Genomic DNA, 16,765 nt, shown 5'->3' with positions numbered 1-16,765 from the left:
CTCCCTTCTCCTGGGAGGCAGAGTGCAGGCCCCGTGCCACGCTGCCTCACCTGTGGGGCCTCAGAGCCCATGTCTGCACCCTCTGCGCTCATCATGGTGGGCTTCACTGCAATGGTGGGCTTGGAGCAGGGGGACAGGTTGAAGCCCTCCTCCTCTGGGGGGGTCCTCCCGGGCCTGACGGGCTGGGCGGTGGGTGCTGGCGACTGCTGGTGGGCACTCTGCAGGCAGAAGCAGTTCTTGCAGGAGCCGGGTTTCCAGATGTGCTCCACGAACTCATTGCAGGCAGACATCTTCGGAAGCCTGGAGGTCACAGGGATGGCCTGGTGCATGTTGGGGGGGAGGTGGCCAGGCTCATGCTGGGCCGCGCTCCCCACTAGCGTCCGTGCCGGTCCCCAGAGCGCTCCCTGCAAAGAAAGGCCAAACGTGGGCCTGGTCATTGCCCTTTCAACCCCTAACCCAGGTGCGAGGGGGCTTTCCTAGGCGTTGGCTGCGTCGGCAGCTATCACCCCAATCCTGCCCCCCCAAGCCTGAGGGAAGCTTCATCCCAGGCCTGATGCTGAGCCCCCTTCCCCTCCCTGGGCCTCGGCCTCCTCCCCTGGATGTGCACGGGACCTTGAACCTAGGTGAGCCGGATTTTGGCGCTCCCAATCCGTCAGAGGCCTGGGGGCCCGGCATGCCTCCAGGGGGCAGCTGCCAGAATGCCTGCTTGGCACGTGGGCAAACTGTCTCCAGGAGGAAGACGGGGCTGGCCCATGCCCCCAGGAAGGGAGAAGGGGCCTGGGCTGGCTGGCCGGCTCTCTCCACCCCACTGGCTGCCGCCCGCTCTTTGCCACTGTCCGAGCTGACACCAGGAGGCCTCAGATCGCTCTCCTCTGGGCTCAGAAGAGCTCATGGAGTTGGCATTTAGTTGGTCAGTAGACTGGCCCAACGGCATGCTGGGTAACACACTGAGAGTCTAGGGGGTAACAAAGGCAGGCAGCAGACGGTCCTCTGGGAGAGACGCTGCACACAGCCATGGCCAGGACACACAGGAGGTCCTCCCAGAGGGTGTGAATGCCAAGCACAGGATTTGGCATTTGATCCTGGAGGGGACAGGAGCCAGTGGGGTGGGAAGAGTGTCTGGGAGCTCTGCCACCTTGTCCTCCTTGGATCTACAGCTAGGTGGCACAGGCCCAGAGGCTGGCAGTCCGGAGTTCCGATCCTGCCCCAACCACTTAATGGCTGTACGCCTCAGGGTTAGTGTGAGGAGACTGAGCAGGTGTCACCCTGGGGCGGCCGTCAGGATGCACGGAGGCACGGGGGCCTTTCTCCCCCCACGTACCACCCCGGTGCCACGCACGACACACCTCCAGCCTGAGCCTCCCCACCTAGTCTGGGCATGCCTCCTCCCCAAGAAGACTCGAGGACAGCCTGGGCCCTTGCAGAGTCTCGTTCCTGCCTCCTTTAATCCTTTCTTCTCTCCTGGCTCTCCTAGCCCCTAGCATCCTCTAGGACAGGGCTCTGGGCTCCGTGCCCACTGCCTGCCTCGATGGCCTCACCTGGGAAAGCCAGGCGCGCCCGCCCCCTCGTCCTCTTGGGCTAACCTGTGAAGGCCGGCACCTTGCCAGGCCGCATTCCATACCTGTGAGGAGAGAGGGAGGCCTTGGGATTTCGCAAGGGCCCCTCAGCAGAGGAGGAAGGCAGGCTGGGGAGGATCAGAAGCCCTTCGCGTCCTGGGCTCCAGTCTGGGCCAGTCTCTGCAGAAAGAACTCTGGAACCCAAGAGGCCCCAGGGGCTGCTGGGACAGGCCGGCCCCAGGCACTGCCCCAGAGCTGAAGAGTCTCATCCCTGGTTCCCCCTCTGCCCCCATCTTACATAGTGCCCCAGTCACCAGGGAAGGACCTGGGGGGGGGGGGGGGGGCGGGGCGAGCTGGCCTGGGTGAGTTATGGAGGAAGTGACAGCCTTCCACCGGGGCTGGGGGAGGGACAAATCAAGTCATGATGGTCCCATAGGGCGCCCAGGCTGTTTTCTGCAGGGTAATCTAATCTGCAGGCAGGAATGTGATGGAACACCCCTGCAATCTAACCCACAGGACCCCACACATACACAAATAAACACGAGATCTGCAGGGTCTCTGGGGCGACCCCCTGGGCTTCAAGCCCCCAAACACTCCCCAAGCTCCCCAAAGAGTTTACTGGGAGCATGTGGCTGCCTGCGAGGCATGGGGTGCCCGGCTACTAGCCCAGGCACCGCCCCCGAGCCCCTCCTCTGAAATAGCACTAAAGGCACAGAGAAGGCAAGTGGGGGAGCCCCAGGACCCCCAATTCCTGCTAATGCACCCTTTCCCCTGGCTCCAGGGAGCCTGAAACAGCCGCCAAAGGTTTCACACAGGGTGTGGGCTTCCCCCTCTCCAGCTATTTCCCCTGGTTCCCCTCCCTCCCTACTCTGTGCCAAAATGGACTTATTCTGCAGCTGCCAGAGCCCAGGGGTCATCTCCCACCTCCACCCCTTTGCCCCTTGGTCTCAGTGCCCTCCAGGATCCCGGGGCTTCCAGTCTCTCCCCATCCCGTAAAGCCTTCCTTCACAGTCAGACTAAGCTAACACCCCTGAGCCCCAGCCTGGCCCACCAGATCCTGGGAGCCGCGAAGGGCCGTCTCCAGTTATTTTCAGCATCTTTTACTGCTCATTGTATGGGTTTGGGAGGCTTACTCCGGGAGGTGGAGCCCTGCTAGTAGTAGCAACTGTCCTGGGCAGGCGAGGGGCTCCCGCCACACCAGGCTGTCTGGAAAACAGACAAGAGCCCCCTCCAACGAGGTTCAGGACCCAGACGGGAAAACCGAGGGCCAGGGAGGGGCTCGGACCTGGACAGCCCTGGGTTCAAATCCCAACTCGGACATTGCTTGGCTGTGTGGCCCGCCTCCTCCCCTTAGTTCCCTTCCCCTCTCCCTGAGCCTCAGTTTCCCCTCAGTCAATGAGGTCCCAACCCCGGCCAGGTCTGAGGAGCGAGGGCGCGGGGTTTCAGAGCCAGGACGCGAGCCCCCGGTCTCGGAGGTCGTCAGGACCCAGCACCTGCGTCCCCTGGCGCCCCGCCCTCGGGCTGGGGACGCGCCCTGGGCTTCCAAGTTTCCCGCTGCGGAGACCGGGACACGGGCTCCCACCCCCGAGAGGCCGCAGCTGCCTCAGTTTCCCCGCCTGTGTCCGACGCTCCCCTCACCCAGGGGCCCTGAGACTCACCTACCGCCGCTAGGCCCCCAGACCGGTCCCGCGGAGTCGGGACCCCTGTCCCGTGGAGCCCCCGGCCCCGACACCGGGGGCATTGTTTCCAGAGCGCGCAGGCGCGCGTGTGCCCGCGTGTGAGTATGTTCACCGGGTGGGAGCCAGCCCCGCCGCCGCCGCCGCTACTGCTGCCACCGCCGCCGCCGCCGCCGCCGCCGCCAGACACCACTGCCGCGTGCACTAGCGCCTGCCTGGAGCTCCGGGCTCCAGGACCGATGCCGCCCCGCCCCCTCCGGGCCCGCCCACTCTGGGCCTCTCTATCCTGCCCCCTACCCCGCCCCCAGCCTCCCGCTCCCCTCTGGCCCTCCTTGCTCCGCCCCTGTTCAGACCGGCCCCACGGGAGCCCCGGGGTCTAGGTCGTGACCCCCCTTCATCCCCGTGCCTTTGTGTCTGCCTGGGGAGAGCTGACGGAGGCGGGAAGGCTGGGGTGGCAGAGGAGGGGGCACGGAGGCCTCCTCGGTACCCCCCACCCTCAAAGGCTGGGACCTCTCTCTCGTCTGTCGTCTCCCATATCTCCAGAGACCCCTGAAAGCCCCGCCCGACCCAAGGGGCTAGAGCAGGGCCGGTATGGGGGTCAGGGGGCCTCCCCTCCCCTCCCCTCCCCCTTTGCTGGCTCATCATTTCTGGGCCTTTCTCCTTGAGCCTCAGTTTCCTCTGCTGGAAACAGGGCACTAGGGCCCTGGAGGAGTCCTGTGGATCTCCGATGGTAGAGTGTAATGGGGCAAAGGAGACAAGCAAACAAGCCAGCGGGCATGGCCTCCCAGAACTAGGACCTGAAGGGGCTTTCCCATGCCAGATGGGGAAACGGAGGCTTTGAGGTGACACCAGGAGGGAGGGACCTCTGATGCCTTTGAATCCAGCCCCCTCACTTTTCTCTTCAGGCCAGGGCAGCTTCCGAGCTTACTGACACACAGGCAGAACTTGCCTGGGGGATCCCACCAAGGAATTATTTACTATCCAGGAGGTCCACCTGAGCCAGCCTTCGTTTGCAGCAAAGGCCCAGGCCCAGGCAGCCCAGCTCTGGGTTTGGGGTCTTGAGTTGAGTTCAGTGGCTGTCCCGGCCCTCCAGGGCCCTCAGACCCTAGGGGCCAGGGTCAGTGGGGGAAAGGGACCTTCTTGAGCCTCTGCCACCTCCCCGCGCTGTGGCCTTTGGACTGCCGCTCCCTCCCCAGCTCACCTGCAGACCTGACGGTCCTGAGAAGAATCTACAGAGCTGGCCGGGCTCCCCAGTTCTGCGACGACTCTGAGACATGTAGGATGGGCACAGAAGTCCATAGATTCCCTCTGCCACCCTTGGGCCTTCCTCTGTCCTGTCCAGATCTTGTCATGCTCATCAGCTGGCCTCCACATCCCTCCCCTCCCTTTCTCCAGGATCAGAGCCTTTCTCTCCTCTCCAGTTACTGTCCCTCAGTATTCTTGGTGCCCTCCTCACTGATAATCCTGCCATTTGGATCCGTATGGACACCTACTTGTCTCCCCCCTTGGCTCTGGTACTCGTTCTCTCTCTGAAGGAGACTCCTCAGCCTCCTTCACTCTGTTATGGTCCATCAGCCACCCCCAAGGGTGACCATCCCTCAAGTCCTGGACCCTTTCTGGGTCTCGTCCATCACATCAGCTCCCATGAGCTCAATATTCTCTCTCCTCAGGGAACTTCCCCATCTGTCTCTCCTGTTCCATTGATCTTTTCCTCTAGCCCCATATCCTACTACCATCCAAGATGGCCAGTTTTGTCTTGCTGCTCTTCAAATGTCACTCATGAGTCTCGAAGAATTCATTTTCTTCCTCCTTAAACTTGTCCTCGCTCCAAACTTCTGGCTTAGGCACCAGCATCCTTCTGGTTGCTGTTAGGTAACCCCCAGGATCCCACTCCCCAGATTCTTCACTCTCTCCCACCAAGCTTCCCTTTCATCCCAGGCCTTCTATGTCCTAGCACAGAGGAAGATCTGTGGGGAGTGGGACTTTCCTGTCTTGCTGTGTCTTTTTCCTGCCTGATCTCAGCCTTCAGAGGAAAGAGGAGCAGTGAAGCCAAGTGTCTCATCTGGCCTTGGGTCTCCCATCTGATACTCTCCTTGGCTCCAGCCTCCTTTGAGAAGAGCAGTGGTGTCCTCCATGCAAAGACAAACATGCTCCATCCTGGCCAGTGAGTCTATAGAGCACTGCCCCTGATTCTTTATTCTCACCCCCCTCCACCAGCCAGCTCCATAGGTACCAAACTTCCTCTCCTATTCCTTTCATCTTCTAGCTATGCCTGCCACTGGCTCCTAGCCTGCCTTGGCCACCGCTTCAAGAACTGGTTGCACCTTCACTCACACTCCTTGGCTCCCTTAGTCAAGATGGGGAGCTGGAATGCTCCTTGTTCCCCATTGCCACTTACATGTTCTTCCCCTTTCTCTATCACTCAGTAATCTCTCCTCCTTTGCAGGTAATGCTGCTATCCATCTCTACCACCTGATCAAAATCTTGCTAGTTGTCTGCACACCCCCAAGTCACTCTCCCCCCTCCCTCCCTCTTACTATCGGGCTTCAACATTCATCTTCGACATCTTCAACATTCATCTCGCTCTCAAATACCCTAACCAGTGTTGGCAAACCTTTTAGAGATCATGTGCCCAAACTGCACCTTCAAGCTGCCTGTTAACCACTCTCTCAAGCCCCTCAGACAGCAGAGGGAAGAAGCACTCTCATTGGGCTGCTGGACAGAGGGATGGGCCAAGTGAAAAACGTCCTCAGGCTCTGTGAAGAGGGGGAACAGAGCAGCCCCCTCCAGCAGGCCATGCTTTTGTCAATATTGCCTAGCCACTCAATTCCCCAACCTACTTACTTCCCATGACCTACTCCTCCACCTCATCTCAGCCACACAGGAGAGCCATACTCTTGATCTTGCCACCCTTTACCTACAAATGAACCTCCATGTTCTAGGATTCTAAAATTCCTTTATTTGGCTAACTCTTTCCATCTCTCCCTTTGTCTTCCTTACAAAACCCTGCTCTTCACTGTGACCTCCAGTCCCTTGACCCTTCAATCCTCTCCCCATCCATCTTCACATTAGCTGCTCTTTCCTCTTCTCTCCTTCTTGACTCCTTGCTGAAGCAATTCAAACTCTACACTGTCTTTTTCTCTTGAATCCCCAGACTCCTTATCATATCACGGATTATACCCAGTCAAGCCTCAACCTTGGACATTCTACCATTTGGCATACCATTGCTTCCAAAAATAACCAAAGCTATCCTGACCTTAAGAGTTCTTTTGAAGGAACTACAGCCACGGTTCCAGATCTCTCTTCCTTTCCACCAAATTCCAGCCAAATTCCTAGAAGAAAATGTCTGCCTTGTGGTCTTCATTTGCAGCTCACTCCTACTTTTTTAGCCCTTTGCTGGACCTTATTTCTCAAATGAAAAGCTCTCTTCAACCAAGATTATATGTGATCTCTTTATTGTCCAATCCAATGATTCTTTGGGGGCAACTACATGGTACAATGGATAAAGTGACTGGCCAAGTCAAGAAGCCTCATCTTCCTGAGTTAAATCTGGCCTCCAGACATGGATTAACTGTGGAATCCTGGGCAAGTCACTTACCCTTGCCTCAGTTCCTCATCTCTAAAATGAGCAGACAAGGGAAATGGCAAACCACTTCAGTATCTTTGCCAAGAAAACCTCAAATGGGGCTGCAACTGAGCAACAACAATGATGACTTTTTCCCCTTCTAGTCCTTATCCTTCTTCTTTGCAGCCTTTGATATAGTTTGCCTCTCCTCCAGGAGTTGCATGACATGGCTGGGCGCTTTCCATCTTCCAACCTCTCTGATTACTCCTTTTTAGTCAGGAGCATCATCATCCTAGTCTCACCACTGTATTCTCCAGAGCTCTGGCTTGAACCATGTTCTCTCCTCCCTTGACACTATTTCTTGGAGAATTTATCTGTTCCTGTGGCTTTAATAATCACTTCTATACTGATGACTATCCTAGTAATAATAGCTAGCATTTGTCTATCACCTATTATGTGCCAGGCACTGTGCTAAGCATTTTACAGATTTTTTTTCTCATTTGATCCTCACAACAACCCTAGAAGGGATAAGGAAACAGGCAGACAGACTGAGTGACTTGTCCAGAGTCACTGAAGTATCTGAGGCTACATTTAAACTCAGGTTTTCCTCCTATCAAGCCTAGCAGGTCTTCCATTTTTAATTATAATAACAATTACATAGCTCTTTAAGGTTTGCAAAACACTTTGCAAACATTATCTCTCTTACTCCACCCAAGGATCCTTTGAGGGGGCTATTATTATCTCCATTTAGCAAATGAGGAAACTGAGACAGAGAAAGATAAAAATAATTAATTGACTTGCAGTCACATGACTAGCTGTTTGAGTCAGGATTTGAACTCAGACCTTCCTGCCACAATACCAACCAGTATCTCCACTGGACCTAGCTTAGCTGAATCCCTTCTCAGATACCTTCCCCTACGGGAATTCTTTTGTATTCTGGAAACATATTACACATTTCTTTTTTAGTTTCTCCGGAAATCTAAATTATATTTTCCTTTAAAACTCTTTCCAGATTGTAGGGAAAATATCCATGCAAGAAAAGTGATTCTCCACAAGAAGAAAAAAGGCCTTTCTTAGGGAAATGGATTAAGGGTGAGGATCATGTTTTATTCTAATTTTGAAGTCATCTAAGTGATTGGGGCTGACCCCCTTACCCCCTTCTCCACTGAGAAAGGATTAAGATCTCTTCCAGAGGGACAGAGTTCCTGCAAGGAATAGAGATTTGTTCATTCAACTATGCTGGAATGTTAACCTGGGTTGTAGTTTTCTTTTTTCCTTTAAAAACTTTTAAGTACTTTATTTTTAAAATTTTCTGATTTATTTTTTCAGTTACATGTAGAAATAATTTTTGATATTTTTTGGCATTTTAGGATTCAGATTTCCTCCCACCTTTCCTTTCTTCCTTCTCCCCCAAGATAGTACATATTTCTGTATTGTTCATGTTGCAACAGGAGATACATATCACACATACAATAGAAATTTCATGAAGGAAATATAGTGGAATATGGCTGGCTTTGATCTGCACTCAGATTCCAACAGTTCTTTTTCATCATGAGGCCCTTGTGGCTTTCTAGAAACTTGCTTTGCTGATAATGGTTTAGTCCTTCAGTTGATCATCATATAATACTTCTGTTATTGTATACACTGTTCTCCTGGTTCTGTTCAGGGACTTTCCTACCTGGGAGGTACCTATGCCAGTGAAACCAAGAATTGAATTCTTCCTCCCTTTCCCCTCATGTGATAGGAGGACAGGCTGTATGTAGCTTCCATTACTGAATAGATAGGCTTAGACACAGCTGGCACCAAAGAGCTTTCTCGGTCATCCAGGCCCTTTCAATGTGGTCCCTCCTGTTCTGAGTAGGATTAGTATACTAAAAATCCCAGCACTGAGCTCCTACCAACGTACATTATTATATCAGACCAAGCCAGATGCCACATTGATTCAAGGCAAAAGGCATTTAATTAAATAAAATAGAAAGACAAATTGTAGTGGGAAATCATCACTATAATCCTGCTTGTTATTCTTGAATGGTTCCCACTACTCCCACCTTAATGAACCCAACTGGAAGTTCCCCTGCCTCCTTCTTCCATCAACTTTCTCTTATTCTGTGTGGCTCCCTTCTACACACAAATGTCCATAGACTCCTTTTATAGAATTACTGAATTTTCTACCATTTCTGAGGTTCTCTGTTGGCTACTGGGACTTGCCAACTCACAGGGATTTGAGTTCATCATTTCCCCTGTGACATGACTCATGCCCAGGGGCTAGTGTTGCTCTTTGGTTGCAGGCTCATAGCCAGCTATAGTCAGCCAGCACAGCTGGTACAATACTTCAGATCACAGATGGGAGGAAACCGATTGTGTTACTTCTTTAGAAAAGGGGATTTCCAGGTGAGGAAATTCCCTCTACCAAGTTGGTGTCCAGCTTCCTCAACCACTGAGAAGTAAAGGGACTTGCCCAAGGACACACAGCTGATTTATGGCAAAGGTGGGATTTGAATTCAGGTCTTTCTGGTCCTGAGGCAGAGATCTCTAATCACTGCTTCATGCTTCCTCTTTGCCTCACTACTGCAGTCAGCCAACACAGTCAGGAATCTTGGGGGCCAAAAATTTTAACAGCTTCATTCCTCCCCCGTGGGTAATCCTCTGGGAAACCCTACCCTTGATATTTAGATTGCATTGAGTAAATTCCTTTCAGTTCCCATTATATCTCTAGCTACAAGTATTGAACATGCCAATTATCTGAAAGCTTCCTGCAGAAACTCTACATATTGCTATACTCCTTACATGCAAGTCAATGAAATGGTATGTCTGTAGGCAGAGATGAAAAGGCTGGATTTCAAGCATGGAGAGAAGGGAAGGTGGGGCAAAAGCAAGGAGCAGCTAGGAGACCAATTGGGCGAAAATCAAAGAATATGAGAGAAAGCAGAGGGGAGATGAGAGATAGTCCGTGAGTGGCTTCTTTCTAGGCTGAGCCCTGAGAAGAATTCCAGTGATCTCTGGACATTAACAAGATTCTTCTCTCTGAGTCTTGGTGTTCTCTCCCGCAAAGTGAAGAAACTGGCCTTGGAGATTGTGAATCTTAAAAACTACTCAGACTGTACCTTAGAAGATTTGGTTTAGCTATTCCCTTATTGTAACAATGGAGATACTTAGTCTAAGAAGAATCAGGAATGTATTGGGAACTTTAAAAATTACTCCACCCTACTCAGACAGTGCCTTAGGGGAAGATAAAGTTGTGAACTCCTGATTGAACAATGAAAGTCCCTAACTCATACTTATAGTAAAGCTAGACCTTTAAGCTAAGTCTATTTTTAGATCTAATACAAAAAGGTGTTAAGTACCTGTAAAGGTCAAATTAATCACAAAAAGGTCAAGTAACTTACAAAAGGCAAGCTTAACAAAGAGGTGTGAAGTACTCAGAATATATAATCTAAACAGAGAAGGTGTGAACTAAAGAGTGGTGAAAACTAAGAATGGGCAGTCCTGGGAAAAAGTGTCTACTGTGATTGGTAGACGTGAAAATTGAGGGGAGGTGACATAAGAGAAAATTTTCTTTAAAAGGAAGGGTAAAAAGTCAGTTCAGGGGAATTGGAGTTCAGGAGATTCAGTGGAGTACTGGAGCTTGCTTGGAGACAGTCTTGTGATGAATAATAAGACTGACTCGCTCTCCCTTAGGCTCAGGGAGGCCATTTTGGCCAAGGCCTTTAACTACTCCTTGACTCAGCCTGAGCCAGAGCAGTTTAAATTAGTTCTCTCTCTTTCTCTCTCTCTCTCTCTCTCTCTCTCTCTCTCTCTCTCTCTCTCTCTCTCTCTCCTTCTCTTTCTCCTTCCCTTAATTCCTTCTCTCTTTATTAATTAAAATCTCCATAAATCCCAGCTGACTTGGGTATTTTCATATTTGGGAAATTCCCATGGTGACCACTTACTTAGATTTTAAGTCAAAACACTAAAAATTATCCTTACAATTTTGGTGTTTACAAGATCTCAAGGGTCCTCCCAAAGGTAGTATTCCCCAATTCTGGGAGTATTTACTTGCTATATTGTTTAGGATTCTGTGGCACCTAAGTACTCTTGTTAACCATTTATGATTCATTTGGTAACAGCAAGTCCAAGACCATGAGATAGTGTTGGGCTTCCCATCACTGACCGTGAGACCAACAGTCCCCAGGGCCTATGGGATGGATCTGGCCTTTTGCTATCCCCTCCACAGGCTTCTGTTTATGTTCTCATTCTCTGTGTTCTCCCTTCTCTTCACTCTCCTCTTAATAACATTAAAGTGGGTGGATAGGAAAGATCACCCTCTAAAACCTGGGTACAGCAAGGTAAACATCTCCAATCAGATAATTTTTTTAGATGTTGGTCATGGAAACTAGTCCTTCTGGTGGTGTAGTGTGAGGCAAGCCAAGGACAGATCATGAACCAAGGTTTTGTGCTTACAGGTGTGGGACTGTGGGTGTGGATCAAGTGTGAAATTCCCAGTGTTCATTCTTGAAGGGTTTGGGTTTTTGGAGAGAATGCATCCTGGGGTGAGATTGGGACAGTTGATCAGTTCATGAAGCCCTGATTGTATCCTCACTTTCCTCTCTTGTAGTGATTCTAGCTTTTCAGGACAGTGATGATGAAGCTTGGAGAAATAACCGACTAAATCGTCATTTTTGAGCCCCAAGTCTCTACATGGATGGGAAAAGTTCCCAAAAGTAGGAATGAAGGGCTTTTGTGGATTTGGGGGCATGACTGTTATCCACACTGGTCTCCAGGGAATCCCAGCTCTGGGTTTTATCCCAGAGGCTTTTAGGGGTAGAGTGACTAGCAGGAAAGCAAACAGTTGGTGCAGAACACTATTCAAACTCAGGTCTTCTGATATCTGAGCCCTTTACCTTTTGCTGTCTGAAAGGATCAAAGAACTGGGCTGGATCTAAGAAGATGGATAGTATGGAAAAATAGAAAATCTGACCCTTGGCTTCAAAAAATCTCCTTCCCATTTTGTACCCCAAAGAAATAATAAGGAAAAAGATTTTTATAGCCACATTCTTTGTAGTGACAAACAATTGGAAAATGAGGGGATGCCCTTTGATTTGGGAATGTCTGAACAAATTATGGTATCTGATGGTGATGGAATACTATTGTACTGAAAGGAATGAACTGGAAGATTTATATGTGAACTGGAAAGACCTCCATGAACTGATGCAGAGTGTAAACCTCAAATTTTGATTCCCTTGTAACAAGAGTGAGAGGAGCAGAACCAGAACGTTGTACACAGAGACTGATACATTGTGAAACAATCCAATTTACTGGACTTTGCTACTAGTAGCAATGTAATGATCCAGAGAAAGAACTGTGGGAGAAGAAAGATAAAAGAAAACTTATCACTTATCACTTGTTTCCCTGGGTATATGATTTGGAGTTTTGGCTTTAAAAGATTGCTCTATGGTCAGGATGAATAATGTGAAAATAGATATCAAATGATAACATTTGTACAACCCAGTGGGATTGCTTGTTGGCTCTGGGAGGGGGGAGAGGAAAAGGGCAGGGAAAGAAAGTGAATTGTGTAAACATGGAAAAATATTTTTTAAAATAATAAAAATTTTTATGAAAAAAAATCTCTTTCCCAGGTACAAGGAGTGATTAGACCACAGGATATTGAAAAGGCATCTGGGATTTCAAGCTCCCAGTAGGTGATGGGGCAGCCAAGAAGGTTCACCTAATCTTAGGTTGCATCAAGACAGGGGCAGCATAGCCTTGGAGATCATGGAGGTGACAATTCCCCCACTCAGAATACCTAGAGGCAGCACAGATGCTGTGATAAGCAAGATAGCTCCCAAAGGAGGAGGACCTGGCTAGTGAAATGACTCAAGGTCATAGGAAAAAGATCAGCTAAAGGAACTGGGAAAGTTTGTCTGGAGAAGATAAGATGGAGGGTAGATAGATTATTATCTGAATGAATTAGATTTCTAGTCAGCCCTCAAAGGCAGAACCAAGAACAATGGGCAGAATTCCTAAGGAGGTAAATTTAGTGGAGATCAGAGTAAACTTTCTAATTTACTAGAGTAAGTGGATTGCCTGCTGAAGAAGTGAGGCCCACCCCCTCAGCTGGGGGTCTCCAACTTTGATTTGAAGACCTCTGAACAGGGGGAGACCACTTCTGCAAGTAGGCCTCAAGACTGGAGGGGCACCTGCCACACAGTGGATATTGAGGTTTCTTGCTTGGGGGCAAGTTGGACTAGATGTGGCCACAGTCCCTTTCAGCTTTAAGACTATAGTGCTATGGGTGACCTTGGCTAAGTGTTTCCATCTTTTTGGGCCTCCAAAGATGTCCATGAGAAGAAAGGATAAATTCCCCAGATCCTAATAGCAATAAAGCGAGCACAATGAGGGAAACCACAAAATTCTGTCCAGGCTTAAAGGGGCAAGGGAATCAGATATATTCAATTCAGGGTAGCAGCACCCTTTGCTTGTCTTGTACTAATGCAAATCTGTACCCCCAGGTCCTTTTTCTCTTTTCCTCATTTCCAGGTTTAGAAGTTCCCTAGCCTTTCCCAAACCATGCCTTCCCTAACTCTCCTTTTAGCTGATAAAATCAAGAGCTCTGCACTTTTGGAAAGAACTGAAGCCCCCATTTTTTAACCTTTTTTGAACATTAAGTGTCCCCTGTTAACCTATATCAGTAATGAGGCAAAGAAAAGGGTACCGAGTATAATCTCCCTCAATTTTTTGAGGTTCCCGAGCAAAGAAATCACTCGTAATTTCACTCATATTCAAATAGGGGATGGACCATTCAAAAAACAGTTTGGACAACGGATTGGGCAATAGACTTGCAGTGAGGAAGACCCAGATTCAAACTTGACCTCAGATCTTAGTGATCCTGAGCCAGTCCCTTCTCTGGCCTCAGTTTCCTCCTCTGTAAATAAAGGTCTTCACCCTATACTTAGCAGATTGACCAATATGACAGTAAAGGAGAATGATAAGTGTTGTCGGGGATGTGGCAAAATTGGGACACTAATGCATTGTTGGTGGAGTTGTGAATTGATCCAACCATTCTGGAGGGAAACCTGGAACTATGATAAAACAATGCATATCCTTTGATCCTACTAGATCCCTTTGATCCAGTAATATCACTATTAGGTCTGTATTAAAGAGCTAATTAAGAGCTATTAAAGTGCCCCAAAGAGATTTTAAAAAAATATCTAAAGTAGCTCTTTTCAGGGTATCAAAGAATTGGAAATGGTATACTATTGTCCTATAAGGAATGATGAATGGGATGGTTTCAGAAAAAACTGGAAAGACTTACGTGAATTCATGCAGAGTGAGATAAGCAGGAGAACAGGAGAACATGACATACAGTAACAACAATATTGTGAGATGATCAACTGTGATAGACTTAACTCAGCAATGCAATGATCCAGGACAATTCTGAGGGACTTATGACAAAGAATGCTAGTCACAGAGAAAGAATTGTTGGAGATGAAATGCAGATGAAAGCATAAAACTTATCACTTGTTTATTTGGGTTTATATTTTGGAGTTTGTTTTGTTTTGTTTTTTTAATTTTTATTTAGTCAATTCAGAACATTATTCCTTGGTTACAAGAATCATATTCTATCCCTCCCTCCCCTCCCCCCACCCTTCCCGTAGCCCACCCACAATTCCACTGGATATCACATGTGTCCTTTGTAAAAATGGAGATTTGAACCCCGGACTTCAATCCCCAGAAGTCCTTGGCCACTCCCCAGAATGCTTTGTAATCTCACTGAGATCCTCACCTGGGCAAGATCAAAAATTTCTATTTTAACTGGCTGTAAAAGCCTACTGAGCCTTCTTCCTACTTCTGCTTCCAAGCAGACACGTCTCTCATGATGTAAGTGAAATTGAATGGGCCTTTCGGCCCTCTTAGGCATGTGCTTTCTTACTTGTATATTTCTTTAATTCTTAACCTTTAATAAACCTCTAAAAATATTTCTAGCAGAGAAACTAATTTTAGCTGCTACACCTTGATCCGAACCCATTTCCATGTTGTTGGTTTTTGCATTAGGGTGTTAATTTAGGGTCTCTCCTCAATCATATCCCCTCAACCCCTGTAGTCAAGCAGTTGCCTTTTCTAGGTGTTTTTACTCCCACAGTTTGTCCTCTGCTTGTGGATAGTGTTTTTTCTCACAGATCCCTCCAGGTTGTTCAGGGTCACTGCAGTGACACTAATGGAGAAGTCCATTTAATTCGATTGTACCACAGTGTATCAGTCTCTGTGTACAATGTTTTCCTGGTTCTGCTCCTCTCGCTCTGCATCACTTCCTGGAGGTTGTTCCAGTCTCCATGGAACTTCTCCACTTTATTATTCCTTTGAGCACAATAGTATTCCATCACCAACAGATACCACAATTTGTTCAGCCATTCCCCAATTGATGGGCATCCCCTCGTTTTCCAGTTTTGGGCCACCACAAAGAGCACAGCTATGAATATTCTTGTACAAGTCTTTTTCCTAATTATCTCTTTGGGGTACAAACCCAGCAGTGCTATGGCTGGATCAAAGGGAAGACAGTCTTTTATCGCCCTTTGGGCATAGTTCCAAATTGCCCTCCAGAATGGTTGGATCAATTCACAACTCCACCAGAGTGCATTAATGTCCCAACTTTGCCACATCCCCTCAAGCATTCATTACTTTCCTTTGCTGTCATGTTAGCCAATCTGCTAGGTGTGAGGTGATACCTCACAGTTGTTTTGATTTGCATCTCTCTGGTTATTAGAGATTTAGAACACTTTTTCATGTGCTTATTAATAGTTTTGATTTCTCTATGTGAAAATTGCCTATTAATGTCCCTTGTCCATTTTTCAATTGGAGAATGGCTTGATTTCTTGTACAATTGGTTTAGCTCTTTATAAATTTGAGTAATTAGACCTTTGTCAAAGGTTTTTGTTATGAATATTGTTTCCTAATTTGTTGCTTCCCTTCTAATTTTGGTTGCATTGGATTTGTTTGTACAAAAATGTTTTAATTTGATGTAATCAAAATTATTTATTTTACATTTTGTGACACTTTCTAAGTCTTGTTTGGTTTTAAAATCTTTCCTAAAGGTCTGACATGTATACTATTCTGTGTTCACTGAATTTACTTATAGTTTCCTTCTTTATGTTCAAGTCATTCACCCATTCTGAGTTTATCTTGGTGTAGGGTGTGAGATGCTGATTCAAACCTAATCTCTCCCACAGTCTTCCAATTTTCCCAGCAGTTTTTATCAAATAGTGTATTTTTGTCCCAAAAGCTTTGATCTTTGGGCTTGTCATAGAGTGTCCTGCTGAGGTTATTTACCTCAAGTCTATTCCGCTGATCCTCCTTTCTGTCTCTTAGCCAGTACCAAATTATTTTGATGGCCACTGCTTTATAGTATAGTTTGAGATCTGGGACTGCAAGGCCACCTTCCTTCACATTTTTTTTCATGATTTCCCTGGATATCCTTGATCTTTTCTTCTTCCAAATGAACTTTGTTAATTTTTTTTCTAATTCAATAAAAAAGTTTTTTGGTAGTTTGATGGGTATGGAGTTTTGGTTTTATAAGGTTATTCACATACAAAAATGAACACCATAGAAAATATATTTTGTGTGATAATACATGTATAACCAGACCAAATTGCTTGACAGTTCCAAGAGGACAGGGGGAAGAGAGAGAGGGAGACAATTTGAATCCTATAACTTTGGAAAAGTTATGTGGAAATTTTTTATTACATGCAATTGTTAAAAATAGAAAATATCTTTATAAGTGAAATAAAATGAGGGCCTTATCCTCACTGACCTCTGAGTTTGCCTACCTCTAAATCTATGGTCCTCTGTAGGCTATGAATCTCTTTTCCTAGGCTTGCTGGGAATCACTCTCCTTCATGACATCACATGTCTCATTGCTGACAACCCAAGTCAGACATGCTTCACTATCCTCTCAGTGACCACTGGCTCTGGGCCATGTTGCCAGGCAAGCAGGG

The 16,765-nt window shown here is 48.0% G+C and overlaps 1 protein-coding gene across 3 annotated transcripts in view; it reads right to left on the bottom strand.

Annotated features, from left to right (window-relative positions):
* PRAG1 (PEAK1 related, kinase-activating pseudokinase 1) overlaps window positions 1-3,481 on the bottom strand; it is a 56,403-nt gene extending 52,922 nt beyond the window's left edge. The window contains exons 1-3 of one of the 3 annotated variants that reach the window (XM_007495646.3): window positions 3,215-3,480; window positions 1,622-1,750; window positions 51-404 (exon numbers count right to left, since the gene is read on the bottom strand). In XM_007495646.3, the coding sequence (XP_007495708.2) occupies window positions 51-329 (279 nt within the window). In that variant the 5' untranslated portion in view covers window positions 330-404; window positions 1,622-1,750; window positions 3,215-3,480. Of the gene's footprint in view, window positions 1-50; window positions 405-1,621; window positions 1,751-3,214 lie in introns of all 3 variants that reach the window. The other 2 variants (XM_007495645.3, XM_056803383.1) reach the window with 2 other exon arrangements.
* Between the last annotated feature and the right edge of the window lie 13,284 nt (window positions 3,482-16,765).

The sequence above is a fragment of the Monodelphis domestica genome, chromosome 6, assembly GCF_027887165.1.
Source record: "Monodelphis domestica isolate mMonDom1 chromosome 6, mMonDom1.pri, whole genome shotgun sequence".
Taxonomy (NCBI): domain Eukaryota; kingdom Metazoa; phylum Chordata; class Mammalia; order Didelphimorphia; family Didelphidae; genus Monodelphis; species Monodelphis domestica.
This window is presented reverse-complemented; position numbering and strand designations above follow the sequence as displayed.